This window comes from Sciurus vulgaris (assembly GCF_902686455.1).
Source record: "Sciurus vulgaris genome assembly, chromosome: 10".
NCBI lineage: Eukaryota > Metazoa > Chordata > Mammalia > Rodentia > Sciuridae > Sciurus > Sciurus vulgaris.
This window is the reverse complement of record NC_136470.1, coordinates 70,189,984-70,209,843: the sequence shown is the minus strand read 5'-3', so window position 1 is coordinate 70,209,843 and position 19,860 is coordinate 70,189,984. Positions and strand designations below refer to the sequence as shown.

General features: G+C 32.1%; 1 protein-coding gene and 1 long non-coding RNA gene across 4 annotated transcripts in view; one reads left to right on the top strand and one right to left on the bottom strand.

Moving 5' to 3' along the window:
• Nucleotides 1-19,860, top strand: part of GSK3B (glycogen synthase kinase 3 beta) — a 209,558-nt gene that overhangs the window by 150,900 nt on the left and 38,798 nt on the right. For all 3 annotated transcript variants that reach the window (XM_079155326.1, XM_079155324.1, XM_079155325.1), the window contains 2 exons: nt 398-504; nt 5,020-5,117. In XM_079155326.1, the coding sequence (XP_079011452.1) occupies nt 398-504; nt 5,020-5,117 (205 nt within the window). The remainder of the gene's footprint in view (nt 1-397; nt 505-5,019; nt 5,118-19,860) is intronic.
• LOC306670622 lies at nt 10,065-16,139 on the bottom strand. The gene is made up of 2 exons (XR_013766459.1): nt 13,295-16,139; nt 10,065-13,257 (listed from the first exon to the last, which is right to left on the bottom strand). It is a non-coding gene; the product is annotated as an uncharacterized lncRNA (long non-coding RNA).

Genomic DNA, 19,860 nt, shown 5'->3' with positions numbered 1-19,860 from the left:
AGAAATATTCCTTCTTATATTCTGATGTGTTGATATCATGCCTTTTAGTAAAGATAGTGTTCTCTTCATTTTCTGCCCTTCTGTCTTAATATTTTAGAAGAATTTGGGAAACAGAATCAGAAGAAATTCAACATTTGTTCTTTTGTGACTTTTTATCTCTCTCTTTAGGCAATGGTTGATAAATTCTTCCTTTTAAAATCTCTATTCTATTTTACTGAAAAAAATGTGATAAAATTATAAATTGGAATAATTACAGTTCATATTTTCTCTTTTGTATATTGGATGATTGGAATGATATGAAACTTAGATAAATATTTTGTCATTGTGAATGATAATTATAGGTTCCTTTAAGGTTTAAATTTACAACACTGCTTTCTATTTTTTATATTTTTATTAGTGCAAAGCAGCTGGTCCGAGGAGAACCCAATGTTTCATATATCTGTTCTCGGTACTATAGGGCACCAGAGTTGATCTTTGGAGCCACTGATTATACCTCTAGTATAGGTAAGTTCTGAATCTGAATATAATGTTTGTAATTATTAATTGCATCTTAGTTTTAACAATTTGTTATTACCAATCTACTTTCACTGACATAGAAAGAAGGGTATGACCTATAATATATTTTTCTTAAAGATGAGATGTAAAAATAAACATATGTATGTTTAAATTTCACCTTTAAGAATTTATGATACACTTTTTAATTTTTAGGGTTTTTTGAGTACAAAAATTACAGAACTATTTATAGTTGGTTATTCTATATTTTTTTACCTTATTGTTTTAAATCCTAAGTTGGATACCTTTTTTTACTTTCTTTTCTTAAATCTGCTTGAAATATTCAATTCTGAGCTTGATTGCCAGTTAGAGAATTTGTTAATAATGTTATTTCATTGTTAATAACACAAGTGACAGAATGACTGTATTATTGAATTCCTCCCATGCTTTCTTAGTTGGTTATTTAACTTCAAGTCAGCATAAATCATTAACAGTTTAGCTAAGCTTACTGATTCTATTTTTGTAGTTATTTTTACTTGTAAATGGACACATACCTTTATTTATTTATTTATTTTCATGTGGTGCTGAGGATTGAACCCAGTGCCTGGCACATGTGAGGCAAGCACCTACAACCCCAGCCTCCAGTTAACTGATTCTTTAGAATTCTTTCAAGAAGTTTAGTGATAGAAGGATTTGAGTAAAGACAATTAATTGCAGTCTTCACTGACCTTTTCTTCCCCTGTTATACCACATAGGTTAAAGCACAGACCGTGATCAGCTGCACATGAATAGGAAACTAAGAAACAAGAGGCAAGCTTAGGCTAACTGTGCAAGTGGAGACAACAATTATTTTATTCTTATATGTTGTTTTTGAATAGAATTCCCTTGTCCCAAAATAGAACTGAAAACAGAAAAGAATAAACCCATAACCCAAAAATACCTTGCAGTAACCGAAAACTTAAAGAAAGAAAAGAATAGAACAATAATTTAGGAAACTTTTTGTCTCTATGATACAAGTAAAAACTTCTCTTATGGAAAAAACCCCTTAAACAGAAACACATTTTTTATTTTGCCAAAAGATAATATGCTGGAATACATTTTCATTTGTTCCAAGGGGCTAGAGTTTTATCCACCATGCATTTTGTACCATCACTGCAAATTTCTACCCAGTGAAAATGGTATATTCTTATGAAAATAGGTTTGCTCTCCAGGACCTCTGAAAATATCCAGAAGACCTAGGGGTCTGCAGACCACACTTTGAGAACTGCTGCACAAAGGGAGAAAGACTATAACATGAGTGTGTGTAATGCTTATGTCTGTGGTATGTGGTATATGTTTTAAAGGTCAAACGAAAAATGATACAAAGAATATTTTCCCTGGATTCAACCTGGATTTGACTTCCAGGTCTTGTAATGCTGTGCTGAGTTGAGCTGTAAGATGGAGATTAGATATTAACAGTTCTACCTACCTTTTGTAGTGTCTCTGAGAGTCCATAAAATATTAGTGAAAGTACTACAGAAATGTGAAGTGGTATTCTTTTTGTGGCATTTGTTAATTTGAATGTAGAGTAAATTTTACCCCTTTGTTTAGAAATGTCATTGGATTTTTCAGCTACTTTATATTTTATTCAAATACATGATACTGATGTTCTACATACAAGACACAGGAATGAGTTGTGCCAGGTTCACCTAAAATAAAGGCACTTTGGTTCATTCGAAAAAGTCTCATAACTTTGTCATCTAATACATTATGAAATGTTTATATAAACTAGGGACTTTGAAACCCTAGTAAGCCTAGGTTTGATCTCCCTTTTAAGACTTAGAATGCCTACCTCTTAAGGCTCTGTAAAAATTGTAAACATACCAAAAAAGCTATTTGGAAGTATACTAATACAGGAACATTTTTAAAACATTTTTAAGAACAATGTTAGAAATGATAGAGTTGCTTAAGACTGATTATATTGTCTTACTGAGAAATGGAGGAATGAGAACAAAAGCCTTCTTTAGGGTAGTTAAGCACACAGACTCTTGGAGAAGCTGTTATTCTATGACACTGAGACATTTATTCAAGACAGTGTTGTCATTATTGGGAATTAAGAATGGGTTCCAGGACCAATGCTTTGCTATCAGCAGCTTTTCCTTTGACATGTTGTTTAAATTTATCATGCCTTAAGTTCCTTATCTGTGAAGTAAATGTATTAAACTAGATGGTTTTGAAAGATGACTTTATCATGAATAAGAGTTGTGTGAAACAGAATGCCACTTTGTCTCAAACCCCAAATAACAAAATTTCAATAAACCAGAACTTTGATATTTTTGGTGAACCTTCAGTTGAATTTTCATTCTACTTAGAGAGTTTTCTCATTTTGTCCTCTGAAGTAAGAACAGAAAAGTTTCCATATCTCCCAGAAGTGGATAATAAATACCCTGGTGTTTTAGTCAACTTTTTTCATGGCTGTGACTAAAGGACCTGACCAGAACAACTATAAAGGAGGAAAGGATTATTTAGGGGCTCACGGTTTCACAGGTCTCAATCCATAGACAACTGGCTTTATTCCTCAGGTCTCCACGTGAGGCAAAACAACATGGCAGAAGAATGTGGCAGAGGGAAGCAGCTCACATGGTGATCAGGAAGCAGAGAGAAAGACTCCACTCACCAGATACAAAAATATACCCCAGAGCCACGCCCCCAGTGAACCACTTTTTCCAGCCACACCCCTGCCTCCAATTATAATTCAGTTAATCCCATCAGGGTTAATTTACTGATTAGGTTAAGGCTATGACCCAATCATTTCTCATTTCAACTTACATGTCTTACACATGAGCTTTTGGAGGACACTGCATCTAAACCATAACACCTAGTTTTAGTAATTCGACTGATTTAACATGAATCAAAGGGCACTTAGTTTAATTGTCATCTGAATCTTTTGATTATTAATGGTCTGTGATAACTACGAGGTAATAATATTACTTGATGTTTTATTTCTTGTCTTCCATATTTATTTCTTCTCTTCCATATTTGTATTGAATCCTCCCATTCATTCTCCGTTGTTGTTTTTATGAATTCCCTGTAATTTTTCTGACCTTGTGAAAATGAGATGAATTATCTAGTATTATTGAGTAAAGAAGATGCATATTACCTTCTGTCTAATCAGATAGGAAGGGAATATTTCAAAATTTTGACCAAAATAAAGCATTTAATAAGATATACTTTTCCAGTTGGTCTATAAGAGTTGGTAATTGGCTTTGAGTGAAATAAAGAGTCCCTAGTAGGTTTTCATGTTTGTTCCATTTAGCAATTTCCTAATGACATAGGACTGCCTTGGTCTACATTATAGAACCATTGTCTTGGCTGTCATTACTTGGAACTGAACAAAATCAATTACGATTTTCTCAAATGAAACTGTGACTTTTTTTAGGTCAATAAAAGTAGTCACTAGAGCAGAGATTTTTGAATCCCTCTTGATAGTACATTTCACCACATTGGATTTTCAAATTTTCTCATTCCCTACTTGTAGATAGGAAAACCTAACATAATATAAGTTCATCTCCCTAAAGTACTCAGTCTTGGTGCAGACAAGGAATCACAGAAACCTGGAAACTGAAAAGTAGCTTTTCTTTACAGGAAGTGTTAATAGTAGACTTTAAACTGATTTCTTTCTTTCTTTTTTTTTTTTTTTTGGCAGTACTGGGGATCGAACTCAGGGCCTTGTGCTTGTGAGGCAAGCACTCTACGAGCTGAGCTATCTCCCCAGCCCAGTAGTAGACTTTAAATGGAGTGATCATATAATTTATCTTTTGAGGGAGAAAGAGGATGTTATTATTGATTATTCAAGGATAATAGATGCAGAACTTTCCTAGATAAGCCAGGATGTATGCTTTAAATTAATTTTTAAAATTTATGTATTCAAGTGTATTTATTGCATTATTTTTAGAAAAAGTTTGCTCTTTGGGATACCCATTTTGACTTAAAAGTGAATTACTTTTTATTATTTAGGAAACAAAATATATACCTCTGTCTTTGCTATTACTTTGCATTTAAAATGATATATTTAAGCACATTTCTCTGTCATCTAACAACATAAAAGTCAACCATTTAAAATTTGAATTTTCATTGGCTTAAGACCCAGTATGTGTGGGAGAGTGAACCCTTTATTGCTCCTCCTCAGTAAGTACCTCCTAACATGCAGAGATTGTGTCACTCTGACTGTGTTTAAGTAGAGAAGTACACAGTAATTCTGTGGCTTTGGAGCTTTAATTGTCTTTCTTGTTGCTTGAAGACCTGATAGTTGAACATGCTTTATACTTTATTGAAATATTTTCACTGGCCTTATTTCATCATTGTTAAGTGTAATACTTAATTTAAAAATGAACTAGAGAAAATTTTTTTATTTTTCCCCTATTTTGGATTATACAGTCCCTTTACTTATGATATTTACTGGGATCAATGTAATTGAAGTAAAATTAGAAAACGTGCATTTTTCAACTTAAGCTTCAGAGTACTAATAAATCTTTATGTTCTCTTCAGATGTATGGTCTGCAGGCTGTGTGTTGGCTGAGCTCTTACTAGGACAACCAATATTTCCAGGGGACAGTGGTGTGGATCAGTTGGTAGAAATAATCAAGGTGAGAAGATTGAATTTGAATTTTTAACCAAAAGTAATTTTGGTGCTGTTTTTGTAATATATCACACATAAAAACACACATGTGCAAGAAACTTAAAAAATGGAGAAAGCGATTCAAGATGATTTAGCAATTTAGGTGCAGAGCAGATAAAAGAACCCACTAGTAATTGAGTTGTTTTCATGTTGCATAATTCTAGAAAAGCTATTTTATATATCTGATGCAAGAAAGGGATCAGAGCATTAGATTACTACTTTGAGATGTAGCGCATCATATATTTGGACAGCTAAAAATCAGCTTTTGTTATGCTGAGCCATAATTCACTAGTAATTTCGAGCAGTTGAGCATAGGACTGCAATCAAGTTATTTTAAATCTTCATACTTCATTCTATAACAATGTTTTTTTCTTTTAATCAAAGGTGATTTTGCTAGATGTTATTGTGTGCAAATATAGTTGAAAAGACCATTGTGTGATCCGTGACCTTCCTTACTATCTATAAAATTTCTTACAGTTTTCAGCTGAAACTACTATGGTAACCATCTCTTGGGTATCCATCTTTTAGTTTCTGATTGAACCTTTTAACCTTGTAAGTAGCACTACTTCCTGGTTTCTGTACTACACTCAAATCTAAGTTTGAATGGTTTGTTCTCTTTGTTTCCTAAAAGCCTGTGTTCTTCCCATCATTAAAATTAATGCTGTAATACAGAATTTGGCAAACTATTTCTATAAAGAGCTATATGTAAAATATTTTAGGCCTCATGGGCCAAAGGCAGAATCAAGGATGTTATATATGTACTTAAATAACAAAAGAGAAAACACATTTCCATTCATTTTTTTTATTAATAAAAATAAAAATGTAATAGCAAATGAGTACAATTTTTTTGTAATCTAGACCTGCTAATCCGAAGAATAAATTCTTTCTGGGGGAAGATATAATATTTCTTTAATTATAGTTCAAGTTAACATTCCATATCACCAAGTTGATTACAAATCTGTCAAAATTAATTCTTAATTCTTGAGCCCTACTGAAACAGAGGGTTCTATAGTTTCCTGACCACTGTTCTAGTATAGTCATTCAGCATTTCTTATATCCCTAGACTTTCACTTGATATACTTGAACTCACCATACTATAATTCTTTGGGCTTATTGCTATTCTGTGTGTCATAAACATTTAGCTCATTAGAATTGTATAACTTCTCTACTAATTATATTTTTAAATTTTGCAATGATTTATTTTGTTATTAATTCATAATGATCCAAATGAAATTGCTCATCTTATTTGATAAGTCCATACCTTGTGTCTGCCATAATATCTTATAAACATTTGTCTAGGACTAGTTTATGCCACTGTTAGTCCTTATACTTTAGTTTTTTGCCAATTCAAGTTTAGATTTCAACCGAAACTGTCAGCCTTAATCAGGGCTTTAAGAATGGCTTTGACTTTTCCATGGAAGATGGTCTCGTAGAGCCCCAGTTCAGTTCTCAAGTTTTTTTGAAATAATAGTCCTGAGCTCTTAGTCCTTATGGTCACTAGGAAAACCAGGTTAAACTGTTCTTTTCTAGTCTGTTTTTCTTTTCTCCTTTGAAAACTTCATGGATATTCTTTTGGAGTATTTGGGATTAGCTAACCTATGCCATAAAAATAGATAACCTTTCTCTCTGAATTTGATTAAGTGGAAACTGAAAGTGACTAATCATATAACAAATTGCATTAAGTTTTTTATGTGGTAGATTTGCCTCAGTTAATAAACTTTCTAAGCAGGAACTTCATTTACTGTCACATTTTTAAAAGTACCAAAGTAGATTGCAGTAAAGGTTTGAATTGAATTTGAGCTGTTAGATCATGGGATTCCCTGGGAATTAAGAAGAAAAGTAAATGTGGTGGTTGTATATGTTGTTTATTAAATTTTATTGGCTCAGATGTCCATGCCAGTAATTTATAGCATGAATAACACAGTTTTATAAATTGAACAACCTTATGTATTTCTAGCTACCCTTTTTTATCTCCCTCTAGGTCCTCTAACAAGAAAACTTTCATAAAATATTTAGAATAAAATTCAGATTACCTTCAGAATAAAGCTGAAAGTCATGAAAAATCACTTCTAGCATGAAAAACACTTAACTTCCTGAGGTTAATTTTATTTACAAGATTATCAGATCAGCATCTCATTTTATCAGTTGATCTACATGTCTAAAAGAGGCTCGGATTTCACAGCATTTAAGAAAAGAAAAATTCTGTTAGAACTTCTGGATAATAAGATTTTTTTCTTAAATCTTCCTTAACATATACTAGTCATAGTAAACCTCAGGAAACATATGACATGGTTTCATATACATGGTGAAAAATTAAATGTTGGGGAAAAACTGTACCAAGAATTTGCAAACATATTTTCACTGACATAATGTTGTCATTTGGCCCCTCCATCATCAGGTATAGAAATGGGATTGTTTAAAAAAGAGAGTTCTCAGAAGGCTTTGGTAATACTTATAAAGGTAATATTTTTTAATGACAGTTACTTTTGTAAAATAATTTCATATGCTAAAATTTTATATGCTCATTGAAGAAGACTAAGAAAACATACACATTTAAAGAAAAGAATGGTCATCATTACTGCAGCACATTTTGAAAAAAACTTTTGTAACTATATTTATATATATTTTTTGTTTGAATAAAAATGCATATTACTCTTTTGTATACATTTTATTACTAAGCATTTATTTTTGAATATTTCCCTATGTCCAGCAGTATATTTTTAAGGTCTACATAGATTCCATCCATGATTATATTTTGAGTTTTGTAATAGATTCTGAAATCATTAAGGTAAAGTGATGTTCTTTTCAAAAGATGTTTACACAATGTTGGCTTCTCAAAGTTTGATGATTAATTTTCTTAATAAATGACAAATGTCCCCCAGAATTGCCCAGATGGGTTAAAGTTGAAGCAATTTAGGAACCTCTAGACCTAGAATTGCTGTGGGTTTTACTGATATTTTCTGTGAATTTTAAACCATAAATTTCAAGTAAGGGAAGGTTAACTTCAGTCCCAAGTTCTGTTTCTGGCTGAAAACATCACAAAACTCAGAGTTGCGGGGTTGGGGCCAACAACCTTTTATAGAATTTTAAAGGTTTAAAATGCATTAATATGCCTAGAAATATACTTCCCATTTTTTTCATAAACATTAACTTACATTTTAATAATGATTTGACCACTGCTTTTGAAAGAAAGAGTTTTAGGGCAGAATTAGTCAAAGTTGTACCTCTTGATAGAATTTCAATAGCTTCAGTAGTTTTGGTAACTATAGTTTTGAAAACTGTCTTCTACATTTGGTAGGCTAACATTGAATATATTGAAATTTAAATTTGTTGCAATGATGAAATTTTTGTATGACAAAGTTTCTTTTGTAAAACAACTTTATTGAGGTGTTCTTTTTTTCAGCAATAATTAATTAATTATGACATCAGGATGGAGAGCTCCTATATAGATGAAAACTAGTAAAATCTTACCTCTGACCAAAACTTTGTGTAAGAAATTTAAAGATAAAACACAGTGAGATTCAGATAATCTTTTAAATGTTTTTTTAGTTCTTTTTAGTTGTACATAACATTAGGATTCATTTTGATTTAAGAACGTGGAACATAATTTACTCTAATTCAATCTCTAGTACTTTTCCTTTCCCTCCCTTCCTCACCCTGTTCCCTTTCTTCTACTGTAGTCATCTTTTTGCTATTTATCAATAGTGGGATTCTTTTTTATGAATGCTTTATGGTTATACATAAAAGTGAGTTCTCTGTGTTATATTTATACATATATATATATATTCATATATACAAGGAGAGTTAAGTCAGATTCATCTCACTGTTCTTTCCTTATCCCTTTCCCTCCTCCCATCGTTCCCTCAATCCTTTCCTCCATTCCACTGATCTCCCTTCTATTTTAATGGAATCCCTGACACACGTAGACACTCCCCTCATTTTGAACTAGCTTCTGCTTATCAGAGAAAACATTTGACCTCTGACTTTCTGGATATAACTTATTTCATTTAGCATGATAGGCTTCAGTTCCATATTTTCTTTATGGCTAAGTAATACTCCATTGTGTATATATACCACATTTTCTTGATCCATTCATCTAGGTTGATTCCATAGCTAGGCTGTTGTGAATCGTGCTACTATAAACATTGATAGGAAAACCATATAGTATGCTGATTTTAGATCTTTTGAATATATACTAAGGAGTGGGATAGCTGGGTCATGTGGTCATTCCATTCCTGGTTTTTTTAAGGAATTTCCAGACTGCTTTCCAGAGTGGTTGTAATAATTTGCAGTTCTACCAACCATCTATGAGTGTATGTCATCCTTACCAACATTCATTATTATTTGTATTTCTGATAATTGTCATTCTGAGTAGAGTGAGATGAAATCTCAATATAGTTTTGATTTGCATTTCCCTGATGAATAGAAATGTCGAACATTTTTTCACATATCGGCCATTTGATTTCTCCTTTCGAGAAGAGTGTTTAGTTCTTTTGCCCATTTTAGATTTTTTTCAGTTATTCCTATACTCTAGTTTTTCAGAGCCTATGTACACATTCCTTTCTTGGCAAATGATCTTTTAGTCAGAGTTCTAAGATACTAAACCAGAGTTTAATAAACACAGAATTAGTTCTTCCTAAGTTTTTAATGACCCATCATCTACCTTTGCTAACATTCATTTGAAGTTTAATCATATATTACCTGGTAACATTTCTTGTGCTGTTATGTATGTCATAGAACCTTTAGGTTGTTAACAGACTGCACAGACCAATTATTATCCTTATCTATCTTTTCCCACTCCTCAGAACATGTGAATGAACCCCATTACATGTTGTGGGACAGATTTCTACCTGTAATATATGTTGTATGTAATATACAAACAAAGGATTTGTTGGTCATGTTAGTGCTTGATTCATTCTTGTATTTTTTAAATTTTTTTCTGTGCTTATGGACTACACAGAGCAGTAGCTCCTGATAGCTTTTGGATCATGTGCCCCTTTAAAACTCTGTTAATAGCAGTGGACAACTCCCTTCAGGAAAATGCATAAGTGCCAAATTTTGCATATAATTTCAGGTGATTCTTGACCTTTCCAGAGCTCATCTAAGAACCCCAGGTTAAATATTTTTATAGTAGTGCAAGGACTGTGATTGCAATTGATAGTAAGTGCCTGTGGGAAGTAGGTACTACGCATACAATATGATGCCAACATTTCAAAAATAAGTAAATGAGTAAAGGAGGCGTTAAAAGAATTTTTATAATGTCACAACCACTCAACTGCATTTTTTGCATTAATATGTTTTCCACAGACCAAAAAAAAAAAAAAAAAATCAGTTTTAACTTACTACTGTGAAATTTTACTGTGTGCAGTAACCCATACTTAGTTAAACCTTCATATATGACAGGCATGTGTACCCCTGTATGCACGAAAAAGTGGTTTCCTGGCACTGTGGCTTGGTTTAAGCTTTTGACTTGCAGTTTATGGCAACAATATGAAATCATTACTTTCCCCAAAATATCCAGTATAAAATTTCTTACTAAGTCACTAGTATATATTTTATTTATGTGAAGAAACATTTCCCATACAAAATTGTTTTATGGTATTGGGACTTTAATTTATTTACTGCTAATTATATTTTAGGAAACAAGTCAAAACACCACCCTTCTCTTCCTGGGATATAATACCCCCCTTTTTAATCAACTGTAAATTGTACTGCACCCCTGCATTTTGAGTTATTTTATATATTTATATAGACATTCATACGTACACACACACACACACACCCTTAATTTAATATTGTTTTTCTTTGAAGTTATCTGTAAAATTTTTATAAAGGGGAAGGTGAGGCATGATAGAAATCTCTCAGTTGACAACATTCATATGCTACACCTGACTTTTTTTTGTCCTAAGGACCCCCTGTTTTTTTGCAATAAAATGTTTGAGACTTTTGAGAGCAATGATCGTTAACAGTTGGGCAGTGTAAAAAGAAGAGTGTGTGTGTGTGTGTGTATGCATGTACAGCAAACTTGTAGATGGATACATAGGGTCTAAAAGATTTTTAAAAGATTGCTGTTTCATGTTCATAAGAAAATTTTTATTGTTTTGTTGATTCATAGGATACAAAGAAAAATGAAGGAAATCTTGGATTGTGGTGCTACAAAGAACTCTACAGTATGAGGGGTTCGCAAAGAAAGCAAGAACTAGGTGATAGGTTTATAGGATTTGTGTGTTATATAAGAGAATAATATTTTTAAAGAAATACAGTGTTGTATTTTTTTTTTTTAACCCAAGAGATTGACACATCCTTCTTTCTGTTTTATGCTTCTTTTTTCTTGAGTATATCTCTTGTCTATATATGTTTTGTCTAGATTCACTTAGGGAGAAAAGAAAAAGTTTTTTGAATCCTGTGAATATATATCAACCAAGAATGAAATTTTCACTTTCTGTTTAGTAGTTTGCATAAAAATAATAGTCACTTTTTTTTTTTTTTTGAGGGAGGTAGGGACTTGTTTCCAAGCATAAAATTTTATTCAGTAATACAAAAAGTAAAGGCCAAAGCAGTCTTGAAAAAAAAAAAAAATGAAGTTGGAGTAATCACACTTGAAAACTTATTCCATAGATGTAGTAATCAAGAAAAGGTAGTCAGCATGAATGTAGCCATGTAGATCAATTAAATAGAATTGAGAGTTCAGAAATAACCTGTTTATTGTCAATTGATTTTTTTTTTTAATTTGGACTAGAATTCCAAGACAATTCAGTGGGAATTATAGATACTCATGGAGCCCTTATACAATGTTGGTGGGAATGTAAATTAGTACAGACTTTATGGAAAACTATATGGAAATTCCTCAAAAAACTAAAAATAGAATTACAATATCCTGTAGTCTCACTTCTGAGTATATATCCTAAGGACTTGAAATCAGTATGTGGAAGAGATATCTGCACTCCCATAATCATTGCAGCATTATTTACAATAGCAAAGACATGAAATCAGCCTAAGTGTTCATAAATGGGTGAATGAATGAAGAAAATATGCAATGGCATACTGTTTGACCTTTTAAAAAACAAGGAAATTCTGTCATTGTGACAATGTGAATGAACTTGTGGGACATTATGCTAAGTGAAATAAGCTAGACTTAGAAAGATGAGAACCACATGTTCTCACTTTGAAAAGTTCAAAACAGTCAAACTCATAGAAGCAGATAATAGACTGGTGTTTACCAGAAGATGGGAGGGAGGGAGGGAGAATAGGAGGCATTGGCTCAAGGGTATAATCAGACAGAAATCAATGATAAGTATTTAAGGTAATGGATAAGTTAATTAGTTTCATTTAATCATTCTACACTGTATACACATATAATAATATCACTACACCCCATAACTGTATCTGATTATGATTGGTCAGTTAATTGATTTTATAAAATGAATTCACAATGGATCAAAGACCTAAAAGTAAGAGCCAAAACTATAAAATTTATAGAAGGAAAAGGTGTAATCTTTGTGACCTTCAATTAGATGAGTTTCTTACATGTGACATAAAAAGTACAAATGACAACAGAAAAAGTAGATAAATGGACTTCATCAAAATTAAAGACTCCTGTGCTTCAAAGGACAGACACCATCAAAAATTTTAAAGATTAAATGGGAGCCAGTTTTTATAAATCATGTCTGATAAGGGACTTGTATCAAGAACATATATATGGAATTCTTATAACTCAATAATAAAAAGATAGTCTAATTGAAAAATAAGCAAAGCATCTGCTTAGACATTTCTGTAAAGAAGATATGCAAACAAATAGCACACAAAAAGATGCTCAGCACCATTAGGAAATGCAAATCAGTATCACAATTCTACACCATGCTTGCTAAAATAGCTAAAATTTAAAACAAGCAATAACTAGTGTTAGGATGTGGAAAAATTGGAACTCTCAAATGTTTGCTGGTGAGATTGTAAAATGGTGCAATTTGGCCCTTCCTCAAAATATGAAACATTGAGTATGTTATGACCCAGAAATTCAATTCATAAATATATACTTGAGAGATTTGAGAACATGTCCCCACATGTTCAAAATAAACATGCTCAGAAGTTAGATAGCAGTGATGTTTGCACTGTTTGAATCTCTCAAGTATGCACAACATATTGCACATGTTTGAATATACTAACAACCACTGAACTCCTTTAAGGGGGGCAGGTTTCATGATGTATGAAGAATATTGCCCCCCAAAATTATTTTTAAAACAAAAATGGGAGCATCTACTTGTGGAACTATTAATACGGTAGCTTTGCTCACCATATTTTAAGGAAGGCAGTAAATTCTGACCATATTTCTGTTGAAAAGGCTTCTAGACAACCTCTCATATTTGTACCTCCCACCCTGCCTACTTTGAAAAAAGGGAGAAGGGAGCACAGCAGCCTGAGTTAAGCAACAATGAGTAAATGGAATAGAGTAATTGCATGTAAGGGTGCCCTCCATGATTAAATACTTTAAACTACCCAAATTCTATTTATAAACAGTGTGACAATTTACTGCTCTTTTCTTCTCTGAATTCTTAGTGGGGTTTTAAGACTTGTATTGTTGACTGTGGCTAAGTTTTACTACTTGGCTTTTGGAAAACTGGAAGGTGACTGAGAGTAATACATTGCAACACAAGAAAAGAGTCGTATATATCAAAATTGCTGTCATATAAGGAAAAGGTAGAAATTCAATAAAATCTGTATGTGTTGGGAGCTTATTGTTTTAGCTACTTGAATCGAATAGGTATTTTTTTTTTTTAAAGAAAAACATATAAATTATAGGGAAATTCCAGGGAAGATAACATTTCATCAATCCTCTGGAAGTAAAACATACAGTGGTATTTCCATTGTCATTGGAAGACTGATATTTTGAAGTAGTATACTTGTTTTAAGTAGAGAAATTTGCCAAACTTAGGATGTAGGCAACCCACCTAACAGTATTCCAAAGTGAATATGTTGTTATTTTATTCAGAAAAGAAATGAAGATGTTTACTTAACCATGCATATAGTAGCTTTTGCATATTATTTGTATAATTTTCTTCACTTGTTTAAAAAGCTTTTACTAAATTTATTTCCTATTGACTTAGCCATACATCCCTTTAGTCTTTCAAGGTACATACCACCTTAACCACACATATTGATTTAGTGAATGGTTTTTACTAGGTCTTGGGTTTAGAACTAACATAGAGGGCCCTACACCTAGTAAAAATCGTGAACGTGGAAAGGGTATCCCCACTAGTTAGAGTGGTTGGTGTATTTGGAGTACTTGGTGAAACTAGATCTATTGTGTTTCATTATGGTTGGAATTTAAGATTGTGAATGGTGAGATTGATAAAATATGAATTTACCAGGAAATAGAATTCTGGAGCTAAGTAGTAACCAGATCACATTAACTTGTAGAAGGCTGGAAGACACTGCAGCATTTTAAGCAGAAAAGTAACATTTCTAATATGATTTCATTTACTTCACATTTGCTTTAAATTGTTGAAGTTTGGCGACCTCTGGTGTACAGTTATAAAATAACAATGCTGTGGAAGAAACATTTCAGAGCTTTCTGTCAGATGCTTCCTTTGTTTTATTTCTCTGAGGATGGTAATTATCAATACATAATTCCTGATTTGATATTTACCCATGGATAAATTTGTAACTAAATAAATGAAAAATGTCACAAGAATATACAAGAAAAATATTACAAGAATATATTACAAGTATAGCTGAAATGATTGATTTATTTTAAGGGGATGAATAGCAGCTCCAAAGGGATATGGGGATGCTTCTTTGAATCTTCCCACCACCCATGCCTATGCTGTTCTATCATGATGGACTAAAGAAAAGGTGTATTTTGTACAAATAGAAAGGTCATAGACTCTAAGAATGATTGACTGAGAATGCATTCTCTTCCTAATGGTACAATAATTGTGAACATTTCCCCTTCTACTTTTACTATGTAATATATCATAGTAAAAGTGCACTACATAAAACATTTGTATTCAGTTTAATTTGTCATGGAGGGACTCGGTTTTAGTAAATCCAAAAACGAGTATTAATTTTTTGAAACTATATGTCCTCAGTCTAAAAGTCTTGGGGAAAAAAATTTCCCATCTCTTAAAAATAAGGAGAAACCTAAGACTTGTTTTATGTCTGATATGGTGAAACCCATGTTAAACATCTCTTTTTATTTATAAAATGAAAGAATTGAATTATCCAGTTTCAGAAATTCCACATGTATAATTCAGCTAGTGAAAATATATTCTAAACCTAATACAAGCTTAATATAAAACCTGAAGATATAGTCAGAAGTTTAAATAGGGTAGGGTAGTTAAAATGGCTTTTGTCATATTGGTTATAGGTGGTCATACATTCAGAATCTTTGCTCTTCATGGTATTACACTTGCTTATGTTTTAACTTTTAATATTGTCATTTCTTCTATTATTCAGGCCTTGTTATCTATAAGCATGATATGTTCTACCTTCACTTCTAGTGTGCTTCTGATTCATTTCCTTGAGTAAAATCAGTTGTCTCTCCAGAACTTTTCCTGAATCTCTGCCTAACCCCAACACTTTCATCTCACACATTATCTATGATTGTTTTGTTGTACTGATCATTGCTGATTGTCGTTGATTTATGTGCAAGTTTCTACCCAAGAGCTGCTTGAGGATAGGAACTAAGTAAATGTTTTGAATAAGAGAATGATTTCAGAAGCTGTAAAAGATTTTTTAAAAAATTACCTCTGGATTATGCCTTACCTTTACTTTCTTAAAGAATATACAGGTCCTGTATAAAATAGTTCTGGTGTTAAGGTTTGACTGTGCTTTTAGTGCTAACCTTAAATTTAAAGGATAAACATCTAATTTATATTTGGAATGGTATAGGCAGCACAAAGTACATAATGGTCTTTTTTTCCTTTTTAGATCAAGCTAATGGAGATTTAATGTACATACAATAAAATATAGTCATTTTAACTAACATCTTAGTCAACATTTCATCTAACATCTTAGAACATTTTCAGACAAAATAATCCTAAAATTCATGTCGATCCACAGAAGACCGTCACATAACCTAAGCATGCTTGAACAAAAAAGAACAAAGGTTGGAGGCATCCTAGTACCTGATCTCAAAACATACTACAAAGCTATAGTAATCAAAGTAGCATGGTATTAGTGTAAAAATTAACACATAGGCCTTTGGAACAGAAGAGAGAACCCAGAAATAAATCTGCACATCTATAACCAAATTATACTTCAACAAAGTCACCCAAATATATTGGAGAAAGGACAATCTGTAATAAATAATGATGAGAAAACTAGATAACAATATGCAGAAGAATGGAACTATACCCATATCTCTTACCATGTTAAAAAGAAAAGCCAACTCAATATGAATCAAAGACCTAAATTAAGACATGAAACTACTAGAATAAAACATAAGAGAAATGCTTCAAGACATCCATATAGGAAATGATTTTTTTGGTATGTCCCCATAAGCTCAGGCAACAGAAGCAAAACCAGTTTTTATCAAACTAAGAAGCTTCTGCACAGCAAAGGATACAATAGAATGAAGACAAATTGCAGAATGGGAGAAAATATTTGCAGACTGTTTATTGAACAAGATATTAATATCCAGGATACATAGGAAACAGAAAACAGCAAAAAAAAAAAAAAAATCTGATTTTTAAAATTGGTAAATGAGCTGAATTAAAATTTATCAAAAGACTATATACAAATGGCTGACATTTTTTTGAATATGTGATCAGCATCACTAATCATCAGGGAAATGATGATCAAAACAAAACAAAAAAAACCTAAAAATAAAACTGCCATATAATCCAGCTATCTTCCTTTTATCCACTTCCTTTGGGAAATGGAATTAGTATATCAAAGAGATAACTGTATTCCTATGTTTATTGCAGCACTATGGATAATAGACAAGATAGAGTCAGCCGAGTTATCCATCAACAGGTGAACGCACAAAGAAAATATGGCTTATGTACACAATGGGATACTCTTTGGCCATTAAAATAAAAAAAGTGAAATCCTGTCTTTGCAGCAATATAGGTAGAACTGGAGGGCATTGTGTTAAGTGAAATAAACTAGGCACAGTAAGTGGAATGCCACGTGTTCTTACTTAAAAATGTAAAACCAGCACCCAGCTAATTTTGAACTTTATATGAGGCAGTCATACTGTATGTTTCATTGGTGTTCATGAGATCATCCATAAGATGTATAGCTCCAGTTTATTCATTTACATTGCTGGTTTATATGCCATTGGCTGTACCACAACTTATATTAATTCTGTTGAGGAATGTTTTTGCTTCTGTCATTAATGTTTATTACTAGAACAATGTGGTTTTGAATATATAAGAATTTCTTTTGGTTACGGTATATACCTTAAAATAGAATCAAGAGATTATAGGGTCAATGAAGCTATGCATTTATAAATACTTATTTATTCATTTCATTGCTACATTCTGCAGTGGAGTTGAATGTGGAGGAACCAAATTATTGATCGGCTCACTAGTACTCCCTCATTCTTTACTCCTTTCCCTCTCTCCCAGTACTTATATACACAGACACAGCCTCATCAAAGGTATAGTATAACATATAAGTGCTTGCATTATATTTGAAAATAAAAACAAATACTTCTTTTTAGCCACTGTCTTTTATGTATAAGTAGTGCCTGACTTATAAATGTCTGTTATCTACAAGCTACCAAGACCAGAGATTTCCTTTCCTGATTCAGATACCTTGTTCTTCTCTATTAAGCTAAAAATGTTCTCCAAGAGGGATGGGAGGGTATATAGTTGAAGATGTGTTACTAGTACCCCAAGACTGTGCTTTCCCCCAGAACAGTGTTAGAAATAGACGTTAGAATACATGTTATAATTTAGATTATTTTTACATTCACTTTTAAATTTTCTTTTCAAAAAGTCAGATTACTCAGAAATTTTAAATAGTTATAGGTCAATTTATAGTTAACTAGATTACTTTTTATTTATACCAGTGAATAATACTATAGCTCTGTACATCAGAATATCCCTTCCATCTATTTTAACCCAAACTTTATGTGTTCTAATATAATTTCTGGAAGTTCTGATTGCAAGAATAATTGGCATATAGTAAATTGCACATATTTAAAGTATACAATTTGATAACCTGACATCTGGATATACTCATAAAGTCAAGATAATGAACATAAGTATATACCCTCAGTAGTTTTCATATCTGTTTGTAATTCTCTCCAGCCCCCTACAGACAGAATGAATCTTATTTCTGTCACAGTTCATAAAAATATTTCTAGAATTCCATATGTATGGGATTATACATTAGGTACACTTTTTGGTCTGGCTTCTTTCAGCATATTCTAAAAAAATTTATCCATGTTTTTTGACTTTTTGTTTGTTTGTTTTTATCACCAAGTAGGATTGCATCATAAAATTATCTACCATTTGTTCATTCACCTGTTGATGGGTGTTTGGGTTGTTTCCACTTTTTAGCAGTTACAAAAAAGATGCTGTGTACATTTGTGTACATGTCTTTGTATAAATATATGCTTTCATTTCACTAGGGTAAATACCTAAGAGTGAAATAAATATATATATATATATATATATATATATATATATATATATTTAACTTTTTAAGAGACTTCTTTCAAGGTACTACACCATTATACATTTTCATCAGAAGTGCTAAAAGCTTTAGTTGTTCTGCATCCTTGCCAAGACATGGTATGTACATTCAAACTTTAGCCTTCTTATCAGGTGCATAGTAGTATCTTGTGATTTTTAAGTAGTATTATCTTGTGATTTTAATTAGTGTTTTCATAATAATTAATGATGATGAACATCTTTTCACGTGCTTATTTGCCATCTCTGTTGTCTTTGGTGAGGTATCTTTAGGCCATTTTTATTGAGTTGTCTTTTTAGTTCTTTTCATTTATTTCTTACTGGATTTATTCCACGTTATTTTGTCTGCTGTCTTAGAGGTCTTTTAAAAAATGCTTTCCTTCACTTTTGTTTCACACATATTAATCATACATATTTATGGGGTACATTGTGGCATTCCAGTGCATGTATATGCAATGCGTAATCATCTTATTAGGGTAATTGGCATATCTATTGCTTCAGGCATATATAACTTATTTGTGTTGGGAACATCCATGCACCTCTTTACTGGCTATTTTGAAATATTCAATTGTTAACCATATTTAAACATATTGTGCTATAGAACATTAGAAGTTACTCTGCCTAACCAACTGCACCCATATACCTTGGATTGTAAATGTTATAATATTTTATTTCAACAAACTTTTTTTTTCTGCATTGTTGGATTATAAAGATGAATAATATGTGATATCTCTCAACCGAGTGCCCATTTTTAGCATTTAGTAGTTTTTTCCTGACACCTTTCTTGTAAGGTCCATGTACTTTACTTTGTCCAGTGCCTAGGACAGCTCTAGAGGCAATGAAATCCTTAATATTTTTTTGCCTTACATTGTAGTTATACTTTTTTAAATATACAAATACATGAGTTCATTGTAGGAAATCTCTTGTTCTTTGTGTCCTCCACAAATCATAGTATATATAGTTCCTTATACTCAGGGGACACTCATAAATATTCAGTGATGGAATGAAATTAGTGATAACTAATATATTGGTAATATGATCTTACAAAGTGAATATCTGGATACTTTGATT